General features: G+C 41.4%; 1 protein-coding gene across 1 annotated transcript in view; it reads left to right on the top strand.

The window, feature by feature from the left end:
• ippk (inositol 1,3,4,5,6-pentakisphosphate 2-kinase) overlaps positions 1-13,682 on the top strand; it is a 25,879-nt gene extending 12,197 nt beyond the window's left edge. Inside the window, exons 4-14 of the mRNA XM_005749466.1 lie at positions 856-922; positions 1,029-1,147; positions 1,620-1,709; positions 4,433-4,491; positions 6,194-6,266; positions 6,764-6,916; positions 7,230-7,350; positions 7,904-8,039; positions 8,128-8,230; positions 9,161-9,252; positions 9,794-13,682. Coding sequence (XP_005749523.1) covers positions 856-922; positions 1,029-1,147; positions 1,620-1,709; positions 4,433-4,491; positions 6,194-6,266; positions 6,764-6,916; positions 7,230-7,350; positions 7,904-8,039; positions 8,128-8,230; positions 9,161-9,252; positions 9,794-10,010 — 1,230 coding nt within the window. The 3' untranslated portion in view covers positions 10,011-13,682. The remainder of the gene's footprint in view (positions 1-855; positions 923-1,028; positions 1,148-1,619; positions 1,710-4,432; positions 4,492-6,193; positions 6,267-6,763; positions 6,917-7,229; positions 7,351-7,903; positions 8,040-8,127; positions 8,231-9,160; positions 9,253-9,793) is intronic.
• The last annotated feature ends 3,988 nt before the right edge of the window (positions 13,683-17,670 follow it).

Raw genomic sequence — 17,670 nt, 5'->3', positions numbered from 1 at the left:
ATAATCGGCTCAGTCATTTTTAATGATCGTTGAAAGCCCAGATCGTAATCGTGATTAAAATTCGATTTATTGAGCAGCCCTAGTGATTACCATTTTACACTTGTGGAGACATTACTAATTAATGAGACTTGATTCATCTTTTGTTCAGAAGAGAGACCAAAGCACGGCTCGCATCTGTGTTTGTGAAGTCACTTTAGCCATTCATGAGAGCGGCAATTTCAGTTATTAGTGGCCTTTAATACTTCCTAAATATAAAGTAATGCAACACTGTAAAGAAGTAGATGTCTCATTTATAGCAATGACATATCTTTGCTAAAGCAACTGTGACTCCTAAAGACCAGACTATCAGAACATTCAGAAATCATGAGATAACAATTTTCCAAACAGAAACGATGCCTAAGGTTGCTTTATTTATTTTTAAGTGGACTGTTTCACCAGTTTGATCTATTCTGAGCATAAATCAGATATTCCGAAAAACAATGAGTCAGTGTTGAGGTCTGGAGGGCTTATACCACATGAGCATCATTCCCTGGTCAGATGATGCTTAACTTTACATGTAAAAGCGGAATTTGTCCTTCTTACATTTATAGTAGTGTCCAAATTCATGCCGTACCTCACGTGTGATGGTTATTAAAACGTGTTAAAGCAGTGTTTTGTATGATTCTTCGGTTGTGTATTATAGGAAGGATTTTTATTAGGGTGTTTATGTAAATGTTCAACATTGACTTTGTGACACCAGCCTGCTCTGCATGCTATCGCTTCCATGATGAACTTAAGATAAGCACGCTGCCTGGAGTTAGCGGTGCTTTACATAGATGTAGCAGCAGCTTAACAGATGCTTTATTTTCCATACAGGAAGTGGTTAAACTGCCTCTCGAGTTTGTGCGGCAGTTATCAATCAAAGTCCAACATCAACGTCCAGGTGAGACGGAAATGTTTATCGCTTGTTTCGACTTGTGATAGTTCTGAAACGGCACAATGAGCTGCAGTCAGATTAAACAAACGCTCTGTCTTTCTGTGTGCGTCAGCGTGGCGCTGTGATAAGGTGATGGACATCTACAGTGGTTGTGCGCTCTGTCTGCCCAACCTGACGTCTCCAGCCCTCCACCAGCCGACACACACTCCCCCACTCTGCATCGAGATCAAGGTAAACACACACACACTTGTGGTAGTCTAAGCCAACTTTGTCCCTTTGTACATGGTCAGGGGTTTCCTTCAAACGATAAAGGGTCACACATCAAAGACTTTTTGTCCTTTACTGCAAAAGAAAATCCTGGATTGTTATCAAAACTTGTATTGAAATTTTTTTAGATATTTTGTTTATTACACGTCCAGGAATAACAGGGCAACACACAGACTTTTGTTAAGTAACTCACATTCATTGTTGTAACTAATGCCCCTCCAGATATTTCTTCCTGAAAATAATAAAGTTAATTAGATTTGGCTTGTTGCTAATTTCAGTTGAAGCTCAGTAATAAAAGTGATGTTCAGCCATAGAGAGAGAAATCTCGTGGCCAGGACCTACACCATTGTCACACACACAGTGATCGGACTAAAGTCACATGAGGGTGAGTATGAGTGTGTGTGTGTCTCACTCAGCTGATGTTTTGTGTTTTCAGCCTAAATGCGGTTTCCTGCCATCCCCCAAACATGTCAGCAAAGACATCAAGACCAAAGTGTGTCGCTACTGCATGCACCAACACTACAAGGTAAGTACAAAGACACAGCACAGCTACAGAACAGCATGATGGGAAATCAGGCATATTTTAATGGATGTTTATGGGCTGAAATCAGAAGTATAAGAATCTAATGCCCTCTTTACTAAACATTACCGTGTTTTTTCCACCTCAGCCTGTCGTTCTTTATTACAGCCCACGAGGCTCTTCACTCCATAATGAGTCAGTGTTGTAGACTCAGGACTTTTCCTCCCATCATGCAAACACAATGAAATTGCAGCTATGCTAACCTCATAATGGGTGTGACACTGAAAAACATTTAAAATGATAAGACATTTTAAAATACTGGAGGATAATTGTTATAAAAGAATAACTAATGAGGGTGCAAGTGCATCAGCAGCCGTACACTGTTGCACAGAAAGTGTCAAACAACAGCACAAACTATAACATGTATGTGTGTTGCATATAAAAGTGCACATATGGTTGTAGCTGCTGGTACAGGCGACTCTGGGTTTGTAAAACAGAAAATGTTGTGTTGCTGTTATTTCTCCTCTCTGTCTCTGGTTCAGACAGCATTAAATTCAAGTCCCTAAAAAACGTACTGACTGCACAAAGTTGGATGTCCTATTTCCTTAAATGAAAACCAGTATTCAGTTTAAAAAAACTAAAGTGGGCTGGATCTGTGTGAGTATCAGGTTGGCTCAGCCTGAGTTTAGGTGAAGTCAGGGAGTCAGGAAATAAAACAAAAAAATACTGCACCCTGACTTATTGTTTTAAATAATTGTGATCATTGCCAAAATCGATCAGCTCTATGAGATGATTGTATGTATAAGTAATTCCTGTGAGCCGAACGCTCAGGTAGCTCATCCTAAAAAGGTAAACCTGCCTGAGCAGGTTTTTTTGTGTTCAGTTAACTTGTTCATGTCATGTTTTGTCAAACTTCCCGTTGGATAAGTGAAGCTTTGATGCCTTCAGAACAGTGTGTGTAGTATTTTCATGTGTGTGCGTGGCTCCACTTATAAATAAAGCGACTGTGTGCAGATCCTCAAACGACCTTTTTCATCCATCTGATTTGTGTCTGTTGCTGTAATCAGCTGAAGGCAGTAACTTGTTTAAAAAACAAAAAACAAAACACTGAAAATGTGAGCCTTTGTTAGATGATCACATGATCAAACAGAGGGAGTAAAGAATGAAAGCTGCTCCAAATAAAGGTCTGTTATCTTCTGCTGTTCTGATGCACAAAAGCCCTGATTGATCGTGGCCTGGATGGGCACACCTAAAGTCTAATGCTTGTTTTGAGCTCGAGCTGGGGAAGAGGATTGCAGATGGTGCTTGTTGTCGATGGAGGAAGTGTACAGAATATCCTGTCCAAACAGTCTGTGGGTCACTGTTACTTGTGCTGCTGTCGGTCTGTCAGGCAACTGCAGAGAAGACAAAGTTATAACCTACGAAGAGCTGAACTGAAACGGAGTGTTTTAAAAATGGACAGTGTCTACTGCAGCCACAGTCGGCCACACGTGTCTCCGCTCTGAAGAGGTCAAAACTCCAGCAGCACCTGTATTTGCAGCTCACAAGCTGAAATGCGTCACTCAGCCATTAAAGGTTTTCTGCATCCTCTGAAGTGCTGCTGGAGGTTTTCACCTGATCAGTTTATTTTCCCCCCTGTGCATTTTTGAAGTGGGTCATGCTGTGCAAGAAACCTGTGTTCTGTTTCAGCATAGAGTGATAGCATATAGATAAAGGTAGCACACACTGAGGTCTACAGATACTGAGAAATGCAAGTTTTAAAATAGATTTTTAGTTTTCTTAGAATTAAAATGCGAGCTCACTTTGAAGTATAGAGTAACTCGGTCCTTTTAAGCTCTATAAAACTGTTCAGTTTTCTCTTTGGGGTCAGTTATTGATTATGAAGATTTCCGTCCTGTTTCTCACTTGTGACTAATGATTTTGTATTCTGTTCTTTGTTTGGCGGTCAATCAGTCTGTTGTTCACTTACAAAGGCCCGTTATTCCAAGCTACCCCATATCACTTTCAAAGTGTTACTACTGAAGCACATGGATACAGGAAGTGCCATGAGGTGCTGGGGAACGGGTTTCTGGTAGTCTACATCTTTCTAAAAGGCAAACAATAGAAATTAAGTCCGTCCCTCCTCTCAGTGGTTACCAGCAGCCAGCAAGATACTGAAGAAAACAGATGATCGCTGAATGTTGCCACTCAGCACTGACATGATGTATTCATGCTCTTTTACAGTTGTACGACCCGTCACCGTCTTTGTAACGGTTAACTGCTTCCTTTTACCTCCGGTCTACAAGACGAGAAGGAATTTTATCTATCCCAGGTCCCATCCCCTCTCCCAAAGTTGGGCCTTTCTGGATCATTAGATTCTTGAAATGAGTCCCTGCTCTAAATTGCTAAATGACGAGAGACCTGTTTTTAAAGCAGGAGTGTCAATCACGCCGTCTTAGAAGAGAAACAACCGGCAGAACAAAGAACGGTGGCAGTTCATATTGCACACTTCAGAACAAATTTACAAAGACCACCATCCTTCAAATGACAAAACGGCAAAAAAAAAAAACCAGAACAAAACCGCTCACTAACTTTTAAAACGCATGTTAATAAAAATCTGAAGGTTGATCTCATCAAAAGTTTAGGACTAGATTTAGTCTAGCCCCATGAAAACCCACACCTGACAGATGTTTGCTGTTTCTGTGTTGCTTCTCTCTGTTTGACATTTCTCCACTCTTCTGTGTCTGCAGGTGGCCAACGGGAAGTGGAAGAGACGCAGTTTTTACTGTCCACTCGACCTGTTCTCAGGGTGAGACTCTGCAGCGTTTAAGACACAGCTGCCTTTAGTGTCATTTACCATTCAATGCCATTCAATGTTTTCTTCAAACATTGCAGTAACACAAAGTGAAGGAAAAATACTTTGGTTATCTCACAGTTGAAGTGGAATGATGCATTCACTGTGCAGCCAGTCCTGTTTGTGAGGTGTTTGTTGAAGTGTGTTATCTGTGCCGCTCATGTTGTGGTCTGGAGCAGCTGTGTGAAAGGGCGGCTGAATAACACTGTGGCACTCCTGATTGGATGCTCGCGTCCCCGCTTTGTTTAATATTCCTGACGTGATGGATGGAAAACATCTGGCCACAGCTACGAAGACTTTATCAGGCCCTTTATCAGAAATTCGTGTGCTATGAAGTGAAGGGTGAACACATGGGCTGATATTTTGATGAGTTGAAATGTGGGCCCGTGACAGCTGATGATGCTGGCTTTGCACGATGATGGCTTTGGATGGAAAATTCCTTGTGTTGATCTGTTTACTGTGTGATGAAGTGTCTAAACATTAGTCACACACATGGGCCTGACATTTCAGAGTACACGTGGTTTTCCTCTCACATTTTTCTACATCTCTGACCTGACGCCAAACCTGCTGATTTTCCTTAATGTGGGTATGGGAGGGTAAAAAAGCTAAAACCATGGGAGTAACCTCCTAATTTGTTGTGCAGTAAAAAAACAAATAAAGATAAAGAAATGTTAAACTGAATTGCTTGAACAACAAGCGACATTAACAGTAATTGAGTCATTTTTTGTGATTAAAATCATCATTACTTGTCGGGGACAAAAAAAAATAATTAATTGTAGTGAAAAAGTTGTAAATAAGGGAGAAGCTGCTTCTTCCCTGCGAGGCCTCCAAACAGGCTGACTTGTTGGATCTTTTTCTACTTGTGCAGTTGTGAACTTCAACATTTAGCGTGCTAAGCGAGGCCTGTGGAGTCTGAGATTAGCTCTTGGGTGTTCTGCACACTCTGACCTTACGGTGACTTTGCTGGGATATCCACTCCTGGAAGATTGTGGATTGTAACAGGAGCCTGAATGCTCCAGACCAGGAAAGTGATGAAACCTCTGCTTTTATGGAGGTGCCCACACTTGCCTCTATCAGGTCGCCCAATAACGTTGTTGTGCCCCCCTCACCTGAATTCTGCTCATACACCTAAACTATAAGTTGCACTAATTCATGCAGTTTGTTAATAAGAAACTTAAATGGCCATATTACTGATAAGTTATTGCAGAGTAAGCTCAGTTTACTTACTCGGTTCACAGATGTTTATCGTGGTAACCAGCACCACTGTGCAGGTCAGACTTTGGGAAGGTCTCCTAGTGTCTCTTTGACACTAAAGAGGCTGGTTTTAAAACAAGGTCCTACTCGAAAACAGCAAACAAAAGGTCACTGATTCACTTCACAGAAAAAATGTCTGCTGCTGGAAGACAAATGTTTTTGAACATTTATAACTGTGGCTACACTTCTCTGATTGTTCTATGTGTGGGTGTGACTATGGATAACGTGAGAGAGCAAGTGTGTTTTTATTAATTAAATGGAATAGTGAACCGACTTGAGCTAACCCAACCCCAACACCTCAGCGTCTTCCTAACATGCAGACGTTTATTTTCCGTACTGCAGATCAGCTCTTGAGAATAAAGCTTCTATTTCTGTGTTGTTGTTGTTGTTTTGTTTGTTTTAGGAACAGACAGAGAATGCATTTTGCCATCAAACACCTGATAGAAGAACCTCAGAACAACTTCAAAGTATTCAAGGTGAGTTCAGTCACACTCATACATGTTTAACTTGAAGTCTTTGTTTTTATGCGGCCTTGTTTTTACTTCTAGGAATTTCACCTTGGAACTATTTCAACATAAATAATATCCTGTTTTCTAAATATTTATGCTGGCTGTGATGAGCGTGTTTACTCTTTCACTGTGAGAGATCAATAGATCAAAAGGTGAAAGAAACCTGGAGCTCTTCACTGTGAACGAACAGGAAATGTAAGCTGAGGGCACGCCTCTCTAAGAACAATTGTGTGATGGAGGTGAAGTCATTGGAAAAGGCTCAAAATGCAGTAACAGAAAAAGAGTTTGATCTAATCCAACTTCTAAATGCACCACAAGCATCACTGGTTAAAACTTTGGCCTCGCGTTTTCATGAACTCATCCTCAAAATGTCTGAAATAAAGAAAACCAGACACTCAGTATCAGGTCTGTGTCATCTGAGGTCACTTAAGCAGCCACAGTAAAGTGTGTGTGTGTTTTTTCAGGGCGGTCAGTGTATTTACAGCAGTAAGGAAGGCAGCGACGAATCGCCGGACATGAACTCTCTGCTGCATCATCTCAGACCTTACTTCCTACACGCAAACAATCGAATGAACTGTCACGTGACCTGCAAAGCAGTCCTGAACGACTTCATTCAGGTAAAGGCACACCTGAATAAATCTGCTGCAGTCTTACACTGGGACTATTCATTACATACAGACTAACAGGATAGTATGCAGGAATTCATAAAGTTCAGCATGAACAGAACTGAAACTTTTTACCTTTTAAAGGAGGATTTAATTTAAAAGGGTGTGCTGTTGTGTGTGTGCCTTAAAAAAACGAACTTTATTTTTCAGCAGTATGGAGATTTATTGTGTATGAGCATTTTTCTTTTTACTGTACAGTACACACAGTTTATAAATCCCATCCTCGAGATTTTAAAATGCTGACCCCCCCACCCGTTGTCTGCAGGTCCTGGTGAATGCCCTGCTGAGCAGTGGAGGAGGAGATGGCGGTGTGGTGGCGGACAGACAAGCGGAGGGGCGGAGTTTCTGTGAGGCGAGCATCTTCAACAAAGAGAGGATTCGCCATGGTCAGGACCTTTCTTTTCTTTTGGGGTGCAGACGGGTTCACTGATCTTAAGTAGTCCAACATTATCAACACTAGTTTTTTTTTTTTTTAGTTTTCATCCACTGAGCTGGAGCAGTCCCACCATTCCCGTGTTAATCACATGCCTGATTTTTATTTTATTTTGTGGCCTTGCTAGCAGTGCAGCCTGTTGCGTTTTAATTTAGCTACACTCCGAGGATTAGTCATTAGTCATTTTGATATCAGTTCAACTGTTTATCAAAAATAACAAAATTAAATTACTGGCACTTTTAGTATTACAGCTGGTGTAATACGGTGTTACGAGATTGTGCAGCTGTGACGGCCTCCTTCAGAAACCTTTGGACTGAAAGCAGTGATTGTTTTCTCGGCACAAACATCTGAATGTGATTATGTAAATGTGCAAAACAGAAAAACCTGACTCGCTTTTTTTTTTTTTTTTTTTTTTTTTTAATGCTGCGACTTAAAATTTTATAAACCCTGATATTAGACCTGATGAGAACAGACTGACCTTCCTTTGAACATGTCTGTGTTTCCAGGTTCTCGAGGTTTACCCACCGACAGTGTTTTGTTCAGGATCCTTCAGACGCAAATGTTGGACACATTGGACATCGAAGGACTTTATCCTCTTTACCGCCAGGTGGAGCAACACCTGCAGGACTTTCCCAAAGAGAGGTAACCCCCTGTTATTGAAGGAAAATTTAAACTGGGAAATATAAACTTTGGTTGCCTGGTCTCTTACATCACTTCCTGTTTATGCCAGGACTCGTCTTCAGATAGAAGGACCGTACAACGAAGCGTTCTTGGAGAAGCTGCAGAAATGTCCGGCAGAGGACGACGGCTCTGTGGAGTACGCCGTTGCAAAGGTCAGAGCCCTGGAGACGAGAGTTGGTGCACTGTTTGCATCAGTTTCACATTAAAACAACAACAGCCACCAAAATGCTTTACTGAAAATGAAACACAGAAGTAGACAGGACCAGAGAGCAGAAACGTGATGTACAACCTAATCTTGCCAGACTATCAGGCGGAGACGGGACCACTAGAAGCTCGAACAGCCACACTTACAGCTGATATACAGTCACGCATGTCTTTGCACGGTGAGAGGAAAACTCAGGCAGATGTATCTGCGACGACTCTGAGCTCAAAGGTGTCTGAAGCAAGTCGTTCTGTGTACTCAAGGTGTTGTTTTGACCTTTTGGAAGTAGAAGTTGTCTCAGTAATGTCAGCTTTGCTTCCAAACCTCCTCCTGTGCATGTGCAAAGTGACACTGCATTACAGCTCCATTAATCACTCAGTGCAGAGTACCTTCACTATCATTGTCTCTGGCTTCTCCCACCAGAGCACTGCAAAAATGTCATGATAAATGACAGTATGGAAATACACTTACTTACATGTTTGCTGAGTGAAATGAGGAGACGTGCATGCCAACACCACGTTCACTATAGTTTTTCCCACAGTTTCGTTTTAAATATTCGTTATTGTAATATTGGAGTATGAACTAGACTTTAGAGATAAAATAACCGAAACAAATAATGAATGTAGCGGGCGTGTCCCTGGTTTTAGTCGTTAAGTTTCATAAAGCGTGTCATCACATGAATGTGGTTACTGAGACACGACAGCGATTCAGCTGTGAAGTTTTTCCCAGCACAAAACTGGATGCTGGGGACTGAGTTCCTACTTTTGTGTGATTAGTTTCACTTTCATTGGAGACGGTGAATCTGTGTTACCTGACTTAACAAAAGTCCTGCCTACATAACGATATTCTAACAGCTCTACCTGCTGTGTTTCTATTGTAGGTGCACCAGTACCGTGTGGCCATGACAGCCAAGGACTGCTCCATCATGGTCGCCCTGGTGCCCAGCAGTGAGGAGGAAGAGGACAATGAAAGGTGAGAGTTCAGCTGTGCAAGTAGAAAAATCTTTTCTGTAGGTGAAACAGTGACGCTTGGATTGAGAGTTTCCTCATCAGTGAGTTTGAAAACATGTTAAACATGTGAAAAGATTTAAAAAAACAACAACAACAACAAACAGCTGGAGGAAATGTTGTGCATTTGTTGGCACTAGGAATGCATAAAGTGTCTTTTATAAGAATCGCTGATGGCTCTGTTTACTTGAGGATGTTCATGTGCACAGATTCACATCAGGGTTTAGTTGTAGTACTTTATCTATGAATAATAGTCAATGGCAGCTTTAATTAGACTGTTCATTTAGTAATGAACAAAAAAAGAAAATTGACTCTTGAATGCATCGTTGAGTTTTCGGCACAGAGGTCTGGAGTAGGAAGCTCCTTCACAGGTTTGTCCTTTGATTTACAGATGTGAAAATAAAATACTGAGAAAGATCAACACTACTGTGTATTAGAGAGTCCAGCAGGTGGCGCCATCAGCTTGTCTTTGTGTTTCTAATCCTCCTCCTCCTCGTCTCCTCCAGTCTTTCCAGTCAGAGGCAGCTCAGGGACTTCAGACCTCCTGCTTTCTCCTATTCAGCCTCCATCCTGGATTTGGACCCGAAGCCGTTTGACAGCATCCCCCGCCAGCTGCGCCTGGACCAGAAAATCGTCACCTGTTATCTGAGGACTGGCGGTGCCTTGCCAAAGGGCCCTGTGAGAGAGAAGGAGGACTGCACGCTGCTCTTCCACCCCATGTGAGCGCCCAGTCTGAGTCCTGAAGAGGAGGATAACTGTGGCCCTGATGCCTCTGATGAAGAGGAGACGCAGTGTTGGTGGGATTTTGACCACCCTCAGCGCAGAGCTGCAGCTCCTCACTGCACTTCTGTTGCTGCTCTGCACGAGGTCACCTCTGAATAACCAGATATTTGAGTGACTTCCAGGTGTTTGTGTTACTGATACAAGAGCATTTGTATCGCCCCCATCGGGAGGTGAATTCGAACATCTGTCATGCTTTATTAGAGCGTCTCCTGCTTTAACAAAGCGTATGGTGACAGTTAAGAATTAACCTCCAGATTGCTGCATGTGGCAGTGCTGCAGAAGACAGAGAAGAGGGGAAGTGATGGAGAAGCAGGTTGTTGGGCTGATGTCAGTTCATAAATGTGGGCGTGGCTGTCCTCTGATGTTGAGAGAGAGGAGGTGAGGATCTCTGCTTTGCTTTGGTGTAATGTCACTGGTCTGAGGTTTGATTCTGAGCAGGCTTTGCTTCCGTGCTGAAAGAGGTGGCGTGGTGTTTGGTCATAAGCAAAACGCTGCCTCCCTGTTTGTCCCAAACCCCCATTGGTTTAATCTGCTAAATATATGAAAGGTCAAGCCGCAACACAAACCTTTCAAAGTGGATACAAGCAAAAAGCTGTGTTCATGTCACTCTGGAGCCACTTTGATTTTCAAATTGTTATTTGGCTTCATAAAAATGGACTCACAAGAGTATGTGTGCTAATTTTGGTACATGTGTCCTCTTGTGAAAGTTTAACTAGATTTATCAGAGAGGTGATCTCTTGCATTTCTGCCTCCACTCGAGTAAAGTTGTGTTGTTGATGCTCACAGTCGGTCTTTTATACAGGATAAGAGGAGTAAAACAAAGGTCTGGATGGTACTGTTTGATTAAAAATAATATCGTGTCTGAGAAAATGGAAAAAAGTTAGCAAAACTGATTCAGTCTACAGTCTGATGAGACTGTGTCAGCAACACTGAGCTTCATGATGTACTCTGATAAAGGCCCCGCTGTACCTCAAAGGGTCACTTTACCTGAGATGAAAGCACATTACTGCTGCATTTCACTCATTCTAACATTCAAACTAATTGTTGCTCTGTAGAAATACAGAAACCTCGAACTTCAGCGTCCTCGTAACGTGGACTCAAGACTCTTCTGTCATCGGATGGAGACACTGATGCATGATCATCACGCGTGTGATCATACACAGAGCATGTCTTTCATTCAGTCTGAGTGCTGCGATTTAACTGAGCTGAAAGCTGAATTTATGAGTTGAGTCATTCACTATAGCAATGATGTGATCATAAAGAGAAAGTAAACAATGATTACTTTTCCTTTGCTGAAGCTAGTCTTGCTTCTCAATAATACTTCTGAACACATAGTCATGCATGTGTACAGTCACCAGTCTGTTGCTTTTCCAGCTTTACACCAAAATAAGCTTTAACATGCTAAAAAGAAACTATATTTCTATATTACCACCACCTTTAATTCTGCCATACTCAGTTTCAGGATTCTATGAGTGGCATGTTTCCCTCTTTAAAGTCTGTAGTTTAAGTGAAATTCAGTAAAAATCAAAGACTTGACAAACATTTAAGTCTGTCCACCCAGGAAAGCATGCACTGTGCATTTAATTAGGATATTGATATCATGCCATGCAGGTATTGATCCAATACCTGAGTTCAGTAAAGAGACACTCAGAATCAGTCATTTATCTGTGATAAATAAAATGACAAATACATCTATAACTGTAGATTTACCGCAGGACCAGGACAGAACCTCATTAATGTAAAGAAAATTTGCTGGCATGAAATACCTTCATGTTGTGAAGTGCAGAGCACTTCCTGTCAATGTCAGCTTTTTGTTTTTGACTAGAAATGCAGCTGGTGTGCAGAAATGTTACCTTAACTTTACTAATAAATAAAATATTATTAGTTTCCATTTTAATGAAGTAAACCAGCATCCACAAACTAGTGCCCAGTCATTGAACCCCTGCTGTTAGTGATGTTTCCAAGGCGTTGCATGTTACTCTGCAGCATAGATTTAATTCAAGTCTGCAAATGAGGCTCAGTGTGGCCTCTCGGCTGCACAGAGGGGGTGTTCAGGGTTTCAATGTGAAGCAGGGGAAAGTTGCAAAGGCTGCTGGGTAATAATAATAATTATAATAAAAATTACTCTTCTGACAAGCTGAGCTTCATGCTGCTGCTGGTTTTTGTGCCATAAGTGGCTTCTTGTTGTCTGTGTGTGCATCCATGTGCCTAAATGTTCTGGTAGGACTGGAAGCTGAGGGGGGGTGCATGTGAGTAAACTGTTACAGGCTGCGTTCAAGCGGCGGCGATCCATGGACGCAGCCATGAACTCTCAGTACCTCAAGCTCCTGAAGAAGCTCGACAGGGTCATGTGACGTTTGAGTAATGATGTGTTCAGGAGCGCTGCAGGTTTTCCAGCAGTGCCAACAGGCTTCAGATAAACTGGTAACACTTGACTTCACTTCCTGCTTCCACTCTCCACCTTCAGATGCCTCCATCAGCCAGTCTGAAAATGAATCACACTAAGAGTCCTCCACACTCCATTCCTCGTCATCGCCTATCAGAAATTCTGTTAAATCCAAACACTAAGCTGGATTCGATCAAAGTCCGGCTCCCTTTGACACACACCTGGATTTTTGGGAGGAGGAGAAGTTGAAGGTTGGAGAGTGGACAGCAGTGAACTGAACCAACCACTGATCGTTTTAAATGTTGCAATGAAGACGCCCCAGGCAGGCAGGCAGGGCAGCGGAGCGCGGTGAGATCGAGGAGTGTCCGGACACCTACACATGTATACCTCTTCCATTGATGCAGAGCAAGTTCTGCATCTCCACAGGATCGAGAACTGAATGTCAGGCAGATCTTTCTAGTAGACCTGAGCCGAGTAATTTGGGCTTCCATCTAATGCAGAAGAAAAGATCATCGGGAATAAACGGTTACCCTCTGCATTCATTTTCACTACAAAGTTCTCATTTTTCACTCTTTACTTCAGCTTGAGTGTGAAGTGGTTTGAGACACTTGGCACCAGTAATAATTCCACTCACATGAAGGTTAAATTAATTGGGATCACAACCGTTGACCAAACTAATCAAGACCCGACTACATGTGCCTGTCTGATGACTTTCTCGCCCCTCTAGCAGCCACTGATGTTTGTTTTAAGATCGAGCTTCAGTGCTGCGTCTGTGAATAAGCGTTAACAGACAGCAGTTTGTCTACAAACTTTCAGCTTTTCATAACTGCCCAATTTTTATTTTTGTTGTAAGATTTAAAGAAGAGAACTAACACTATAACCACTGGACGAGGTTGCATTTATCGATGGCCTCTGTGTGAAGTAAAAATCATACTTTTCGGTCTGTAAACAACCTTCTAACCGTGTCCAGACCGCTTTGTCTCACCCGTGAGCCGCAGCCCTGCTGCTGTCTGAGCGTTGGCCTGCAGAAATATCACAGCACTGTGATACCGACAGACTTGTAATAACTGTGTAAATAGCTGAGAGAAGACAAACTATCAGAAATACAAAAGGTGACACTGCTGTCTGGCATTTTGTATTTAAATTATTTATTTTTGTAGATTTTGACCCGTGAGCTCTGCTGTTACAGTCGTGCTCTTTCTATTGAAATAAAGATTTCTAAGAGACTAAACACTCGCTGTCCTTCATTTCTGTGACATTAATCTAAAATAGAAAGAAAAAAAATATTATATTGGAGGTGTTTCTGTTTTAAGTTTCCTGTGAAAGGCTGACTGCTTGGATGATGGACTCCAGGGCAGCTTCAGGTCCCAGAATCCTCAGCAGGCTCTCAAAGGCCTCAGCAGCACCGCCTACAGCCTGAGAAGGGAACAGCTGGAGAGCTGCAGAAACACAAAGATCACAAAACCGAAACTATGAGCTTAACTGCAGGATTTGATAATCGGAGGGAGTAAAGTTAAATATCACAGTGGAAAAAATCAGTTGTCGGATGAATAAAATGAGTTTTGCTTAACCAAACTGCAGTTTTCTGTGATATTTGAGTGGTGCATAAACTAATTATTTATTAAACTGAGTAATAATATTAAGTGTAATCACTGAACGAGCGCAGAATAGTCACGACATTGGATTTGCAACTTATCTCTGGGTTACATTTTCTGCGTGGACGTTATGTTATTTTCTCACTCAGGATCATTAGACATGCTGAGAGCACTCTCTGACTTTTAAGGTAAGAAAACACTTAAAGTGTTTGCCAAAGGGTCAGTTCTGCAGAGCTCAGGATCACCAGCTCACCTCTCTCTGGGATCTTTGTGAGCAGGTTGATCTTCGGCGTCACAACGCCCTCTCTGGAAACGTCAACTGACCAATGAATGAATAACATACAGCTGTAAACCAAAAAGAAAAAAAGATGACATTGCATTACAGACAGCTGCATTTTTTTCTGACTGTGCTGGATCATGATGAGAGTTCTTGCCCGGGAAGCTTGGGGTGGTTCAGGGTCATGACCTCTGACCTGGGGCCTCCAGGGAGAGCGATGACAGATGGATATTTATCCTGCAGAGAGAAACAAGTTCCTGCGCATTAAATAAAATTCAATTTTATTCTATTTAATTCTATTTCAATTTTATTTATACAGTGCCAAATCACAACAGTTGCCACAAGGTGATTTATATCGTAAGATAGACTCTACAATAATAAATACAGAGAAAACCCAACAATCATATGACCCCCTATAAGCAAGCTCTTTGGCCATAGTGGGAAGGAAAACGTCCTGTTAACAGGAAGAAACCTCCAGCAGAACCAGACTGAGGGAGGGGCGGCTATCTGCTGTGACCGGTAAGGGGAGTAAGACAGGACAAAAGACATGGTGTGGAAGAGAGCCAGAGATGTTATTAATCTCTGGCTCTCTTCCACACCATGTCTTTTGTATGACTCAGTGCAGAGAGCTTTATTAACACATAGTGAGTGAGAAAGGACAAATTACAATAAAATCAAAAGCTACAATGATTAAGAAACACATAAATGACTGCACACAGCTTTCCACAGTCCATGCCAAGCATTTTTAAAATTAAAAATATCACAACAGTGCGTAATGATTATATAGCTGCTGTCACAAATGAAGCTAAAAAAAGGCTAAAAAAGCATAAAAACTCAAACTACAATCAAATTATTGTAATTTTATATATAAATTGTCCTCATTATTCAGGGACAATAAATAAATCGGACAGTTTGGTGTTTTCCTATCGTTTACTTGTAGTCACTTAAAGGAAACTTGGTGAAAAGACTGCTTTTCGTCATTTTCAAAGTTGGCCTGCAGATGGCGCTATAACTCCTGTTGTTGCCCTGAACTCTGGGCCTCAGTCAAACAAAACAGAGGTTAGTTGAGACACATTAATCAGTAATAAGGAGCCACGAGGAAGCCAGAGAAGTGAATATTTTCAGTGTGAGGTTGTGTTGTTGTTTCTTTAACTTCGCAGATGAAATGTTGACAAATGAGCGCTGCTTTGCTTCCAGTTACAAAGTTTCCATGTTGGAAACGGCAGCGTGCAAACACGTGTGAACTTTATGAGCTGCGATGATGTGGTAAAGGGACCTGGGGAGATTCTGGAGTGAAACCTGAGCAGATTATAAACTGTAAACCTCGTATATCTTCAGCCTTGAGTCACTGAAGGATCCACTGACGCGCCCAGCCTCCCTCAGGATGTGTTTTCCATGATTATTCAGTTCTTTAGGGAGGGTGCAGCAGGTGAGGGGTGTGTCCAGGTGACTCAGCTAGGAGGCATCTGCAGCTACAGTGGTTGTGTGTCTTGTGTCTTTAATCAGAAGCAGGCTGTGGTATGTTCAACTCCACCTGAACCACGGTGTTAAAGAAGGCTTCAGGATTATACAAAAGGTGCGACAATACAAGCACAACTGCACAAACAACAGAACTGTTTGTTCCTCTAAGCCAGGGGTGTCAAACACAAGGCTCGGGACCCAGCAAAGACTCCAATCTGGCTTTAGAAATCGTTCGTATAAATTTTTTTTTTTTTTTAAGTTCATACAGCTTTTCCTGCTCATAAAGAGCTCCCCAAAGACAAAGAGGTACTACAAAGTAATTAAGTAGCAGATAATAAATTTAATAACAAATGGTGGTTTTTTTGTACAGTCTATTACAGAAATTTGTTTTTCTTTACAATGTCAGTAAAATTTATTTCTCATTTAAATCATGCTAACATGTTTCTTTTATTTACAAAAGCAGCATTTGTCTTCTATCTTTTGGACAATTAGAAACTAATTTCTGCATCTGCAAGTGGAACAAAATAAAATCTGCTCACAGTCTTCATGTTAAGGTCAGAGGTCATGATTCAACAATAAGAGACTGGGAATCAATGGCACCCATGGGAGAAAACCAGCGATGACCAAAAAGAACACAGAGGCTCATTTCACCGTCAACCCCCCAACAACACAAAACACAACATCATACTGATGACGCCCCACACTTCAGGGAAAATATTCTGTGGTCTGACGAGTGAAAGTTGCACTTTTTGTAAATTGTGAGTCCAGTTACATCATCAAACATGGTGGTGGTAGTGTGATAATCTTCAGGATATGGATGACTTGGATTGATGCAACCATGAATTCTGCTCTTTACCAGAAAATGCTTAAGAAGAAAGTCAAACAAAAAGTTAATGAGCTCAAGCTTAAACTCTGGGTATGCAGCAGGACAATGAACCAAAAAACAGCAGCAAGTCCACCTCTGGATGACTACAATTCTTGATTGCAGCCTATTGTGGCACAACCAGTTATTAGTTTAGGAGGCAGTTAGTATGTTTAAAAAAAAAGAAAAGAAAAAAAGGTAGGTTTAGGTACCTTTTCACCCTTAATAAATTAAATCTTACAAAAATACCCAAAACAATTTAAGTAAAACAAAATGAGCTTGATGATCTGAAACATGCAGGTGCAACAAAGACAGACAAAGAAAAAAGAGACTAGGAGTTGAACAGATACTTTTTCGCAGCACTATAATGAAATATTTGTATACTTTTTTTCCTCTTTTTTACTTTTTATATATTTATCTGGGTGTATGTAAACAGTCCATGTCTCAAACACAGAATCTTGTTTTTTGCGCAAATTAAGCTGTGAGCATGATCTCAGAAGCACAAAAAAAGAAACAAATGTTTCTGTAAAATGTAAAAATCATCACTCAAAACTATTCCATCCATTGTGTTTGTGGACACTCTGGAGACAACCATGCTACAGCCCATTTATAATCACCAGTTAACCTAACAGGTAAGTCTATGTGAGGAAGGTGAAAGAAACCCACAGTCACAGGGAGAGCATGCAGACTCCAGACTGAAAGGCTCCAGCTGGCCAGAAAATTAAGATAACAATAAAACTACAATAACATTTTTAAACGATAGAGATTTTTGTGTCTTTTTATTGAAAGTGTGCCTAAACCAGGATTTTATTAGGACCACCCGTGCAGTCTTGTGCCAAGAACGTTAATGAGGCGTACACCAAACACAGACACACTTTTCACTAAACCACCACCACCCCACACTGCTACGTTAATAATCTAGGGAAGGAGAACTGAAAACAATTTTCTGTTGTACTGAATTAGATTAGATGGCACAGGTTTTCCTAATAAACTGGATGGTGAGTGTATGTACACCTTTA

Source organism: Pundamilia nyererei, unplaced genomic scaffold, assembly GCF_000239375.1.
Source record: "Pundamilia nyererei isolate P.nyererei 1_Seehausen unplaced genomic scaffold, PunNye1.0 scaffold00246, whole genome shotgun sequence".
NCBI classification, from domain to species: Eukaryota; Metazoa; Chordata; class Actinopteri; order Cichliformes; family Cichlidae; genus Pundamilia; species Pundamilia nyererei.
This window is presented reverse-complemented; position numbering and strand designations above follow the sequence as displayed.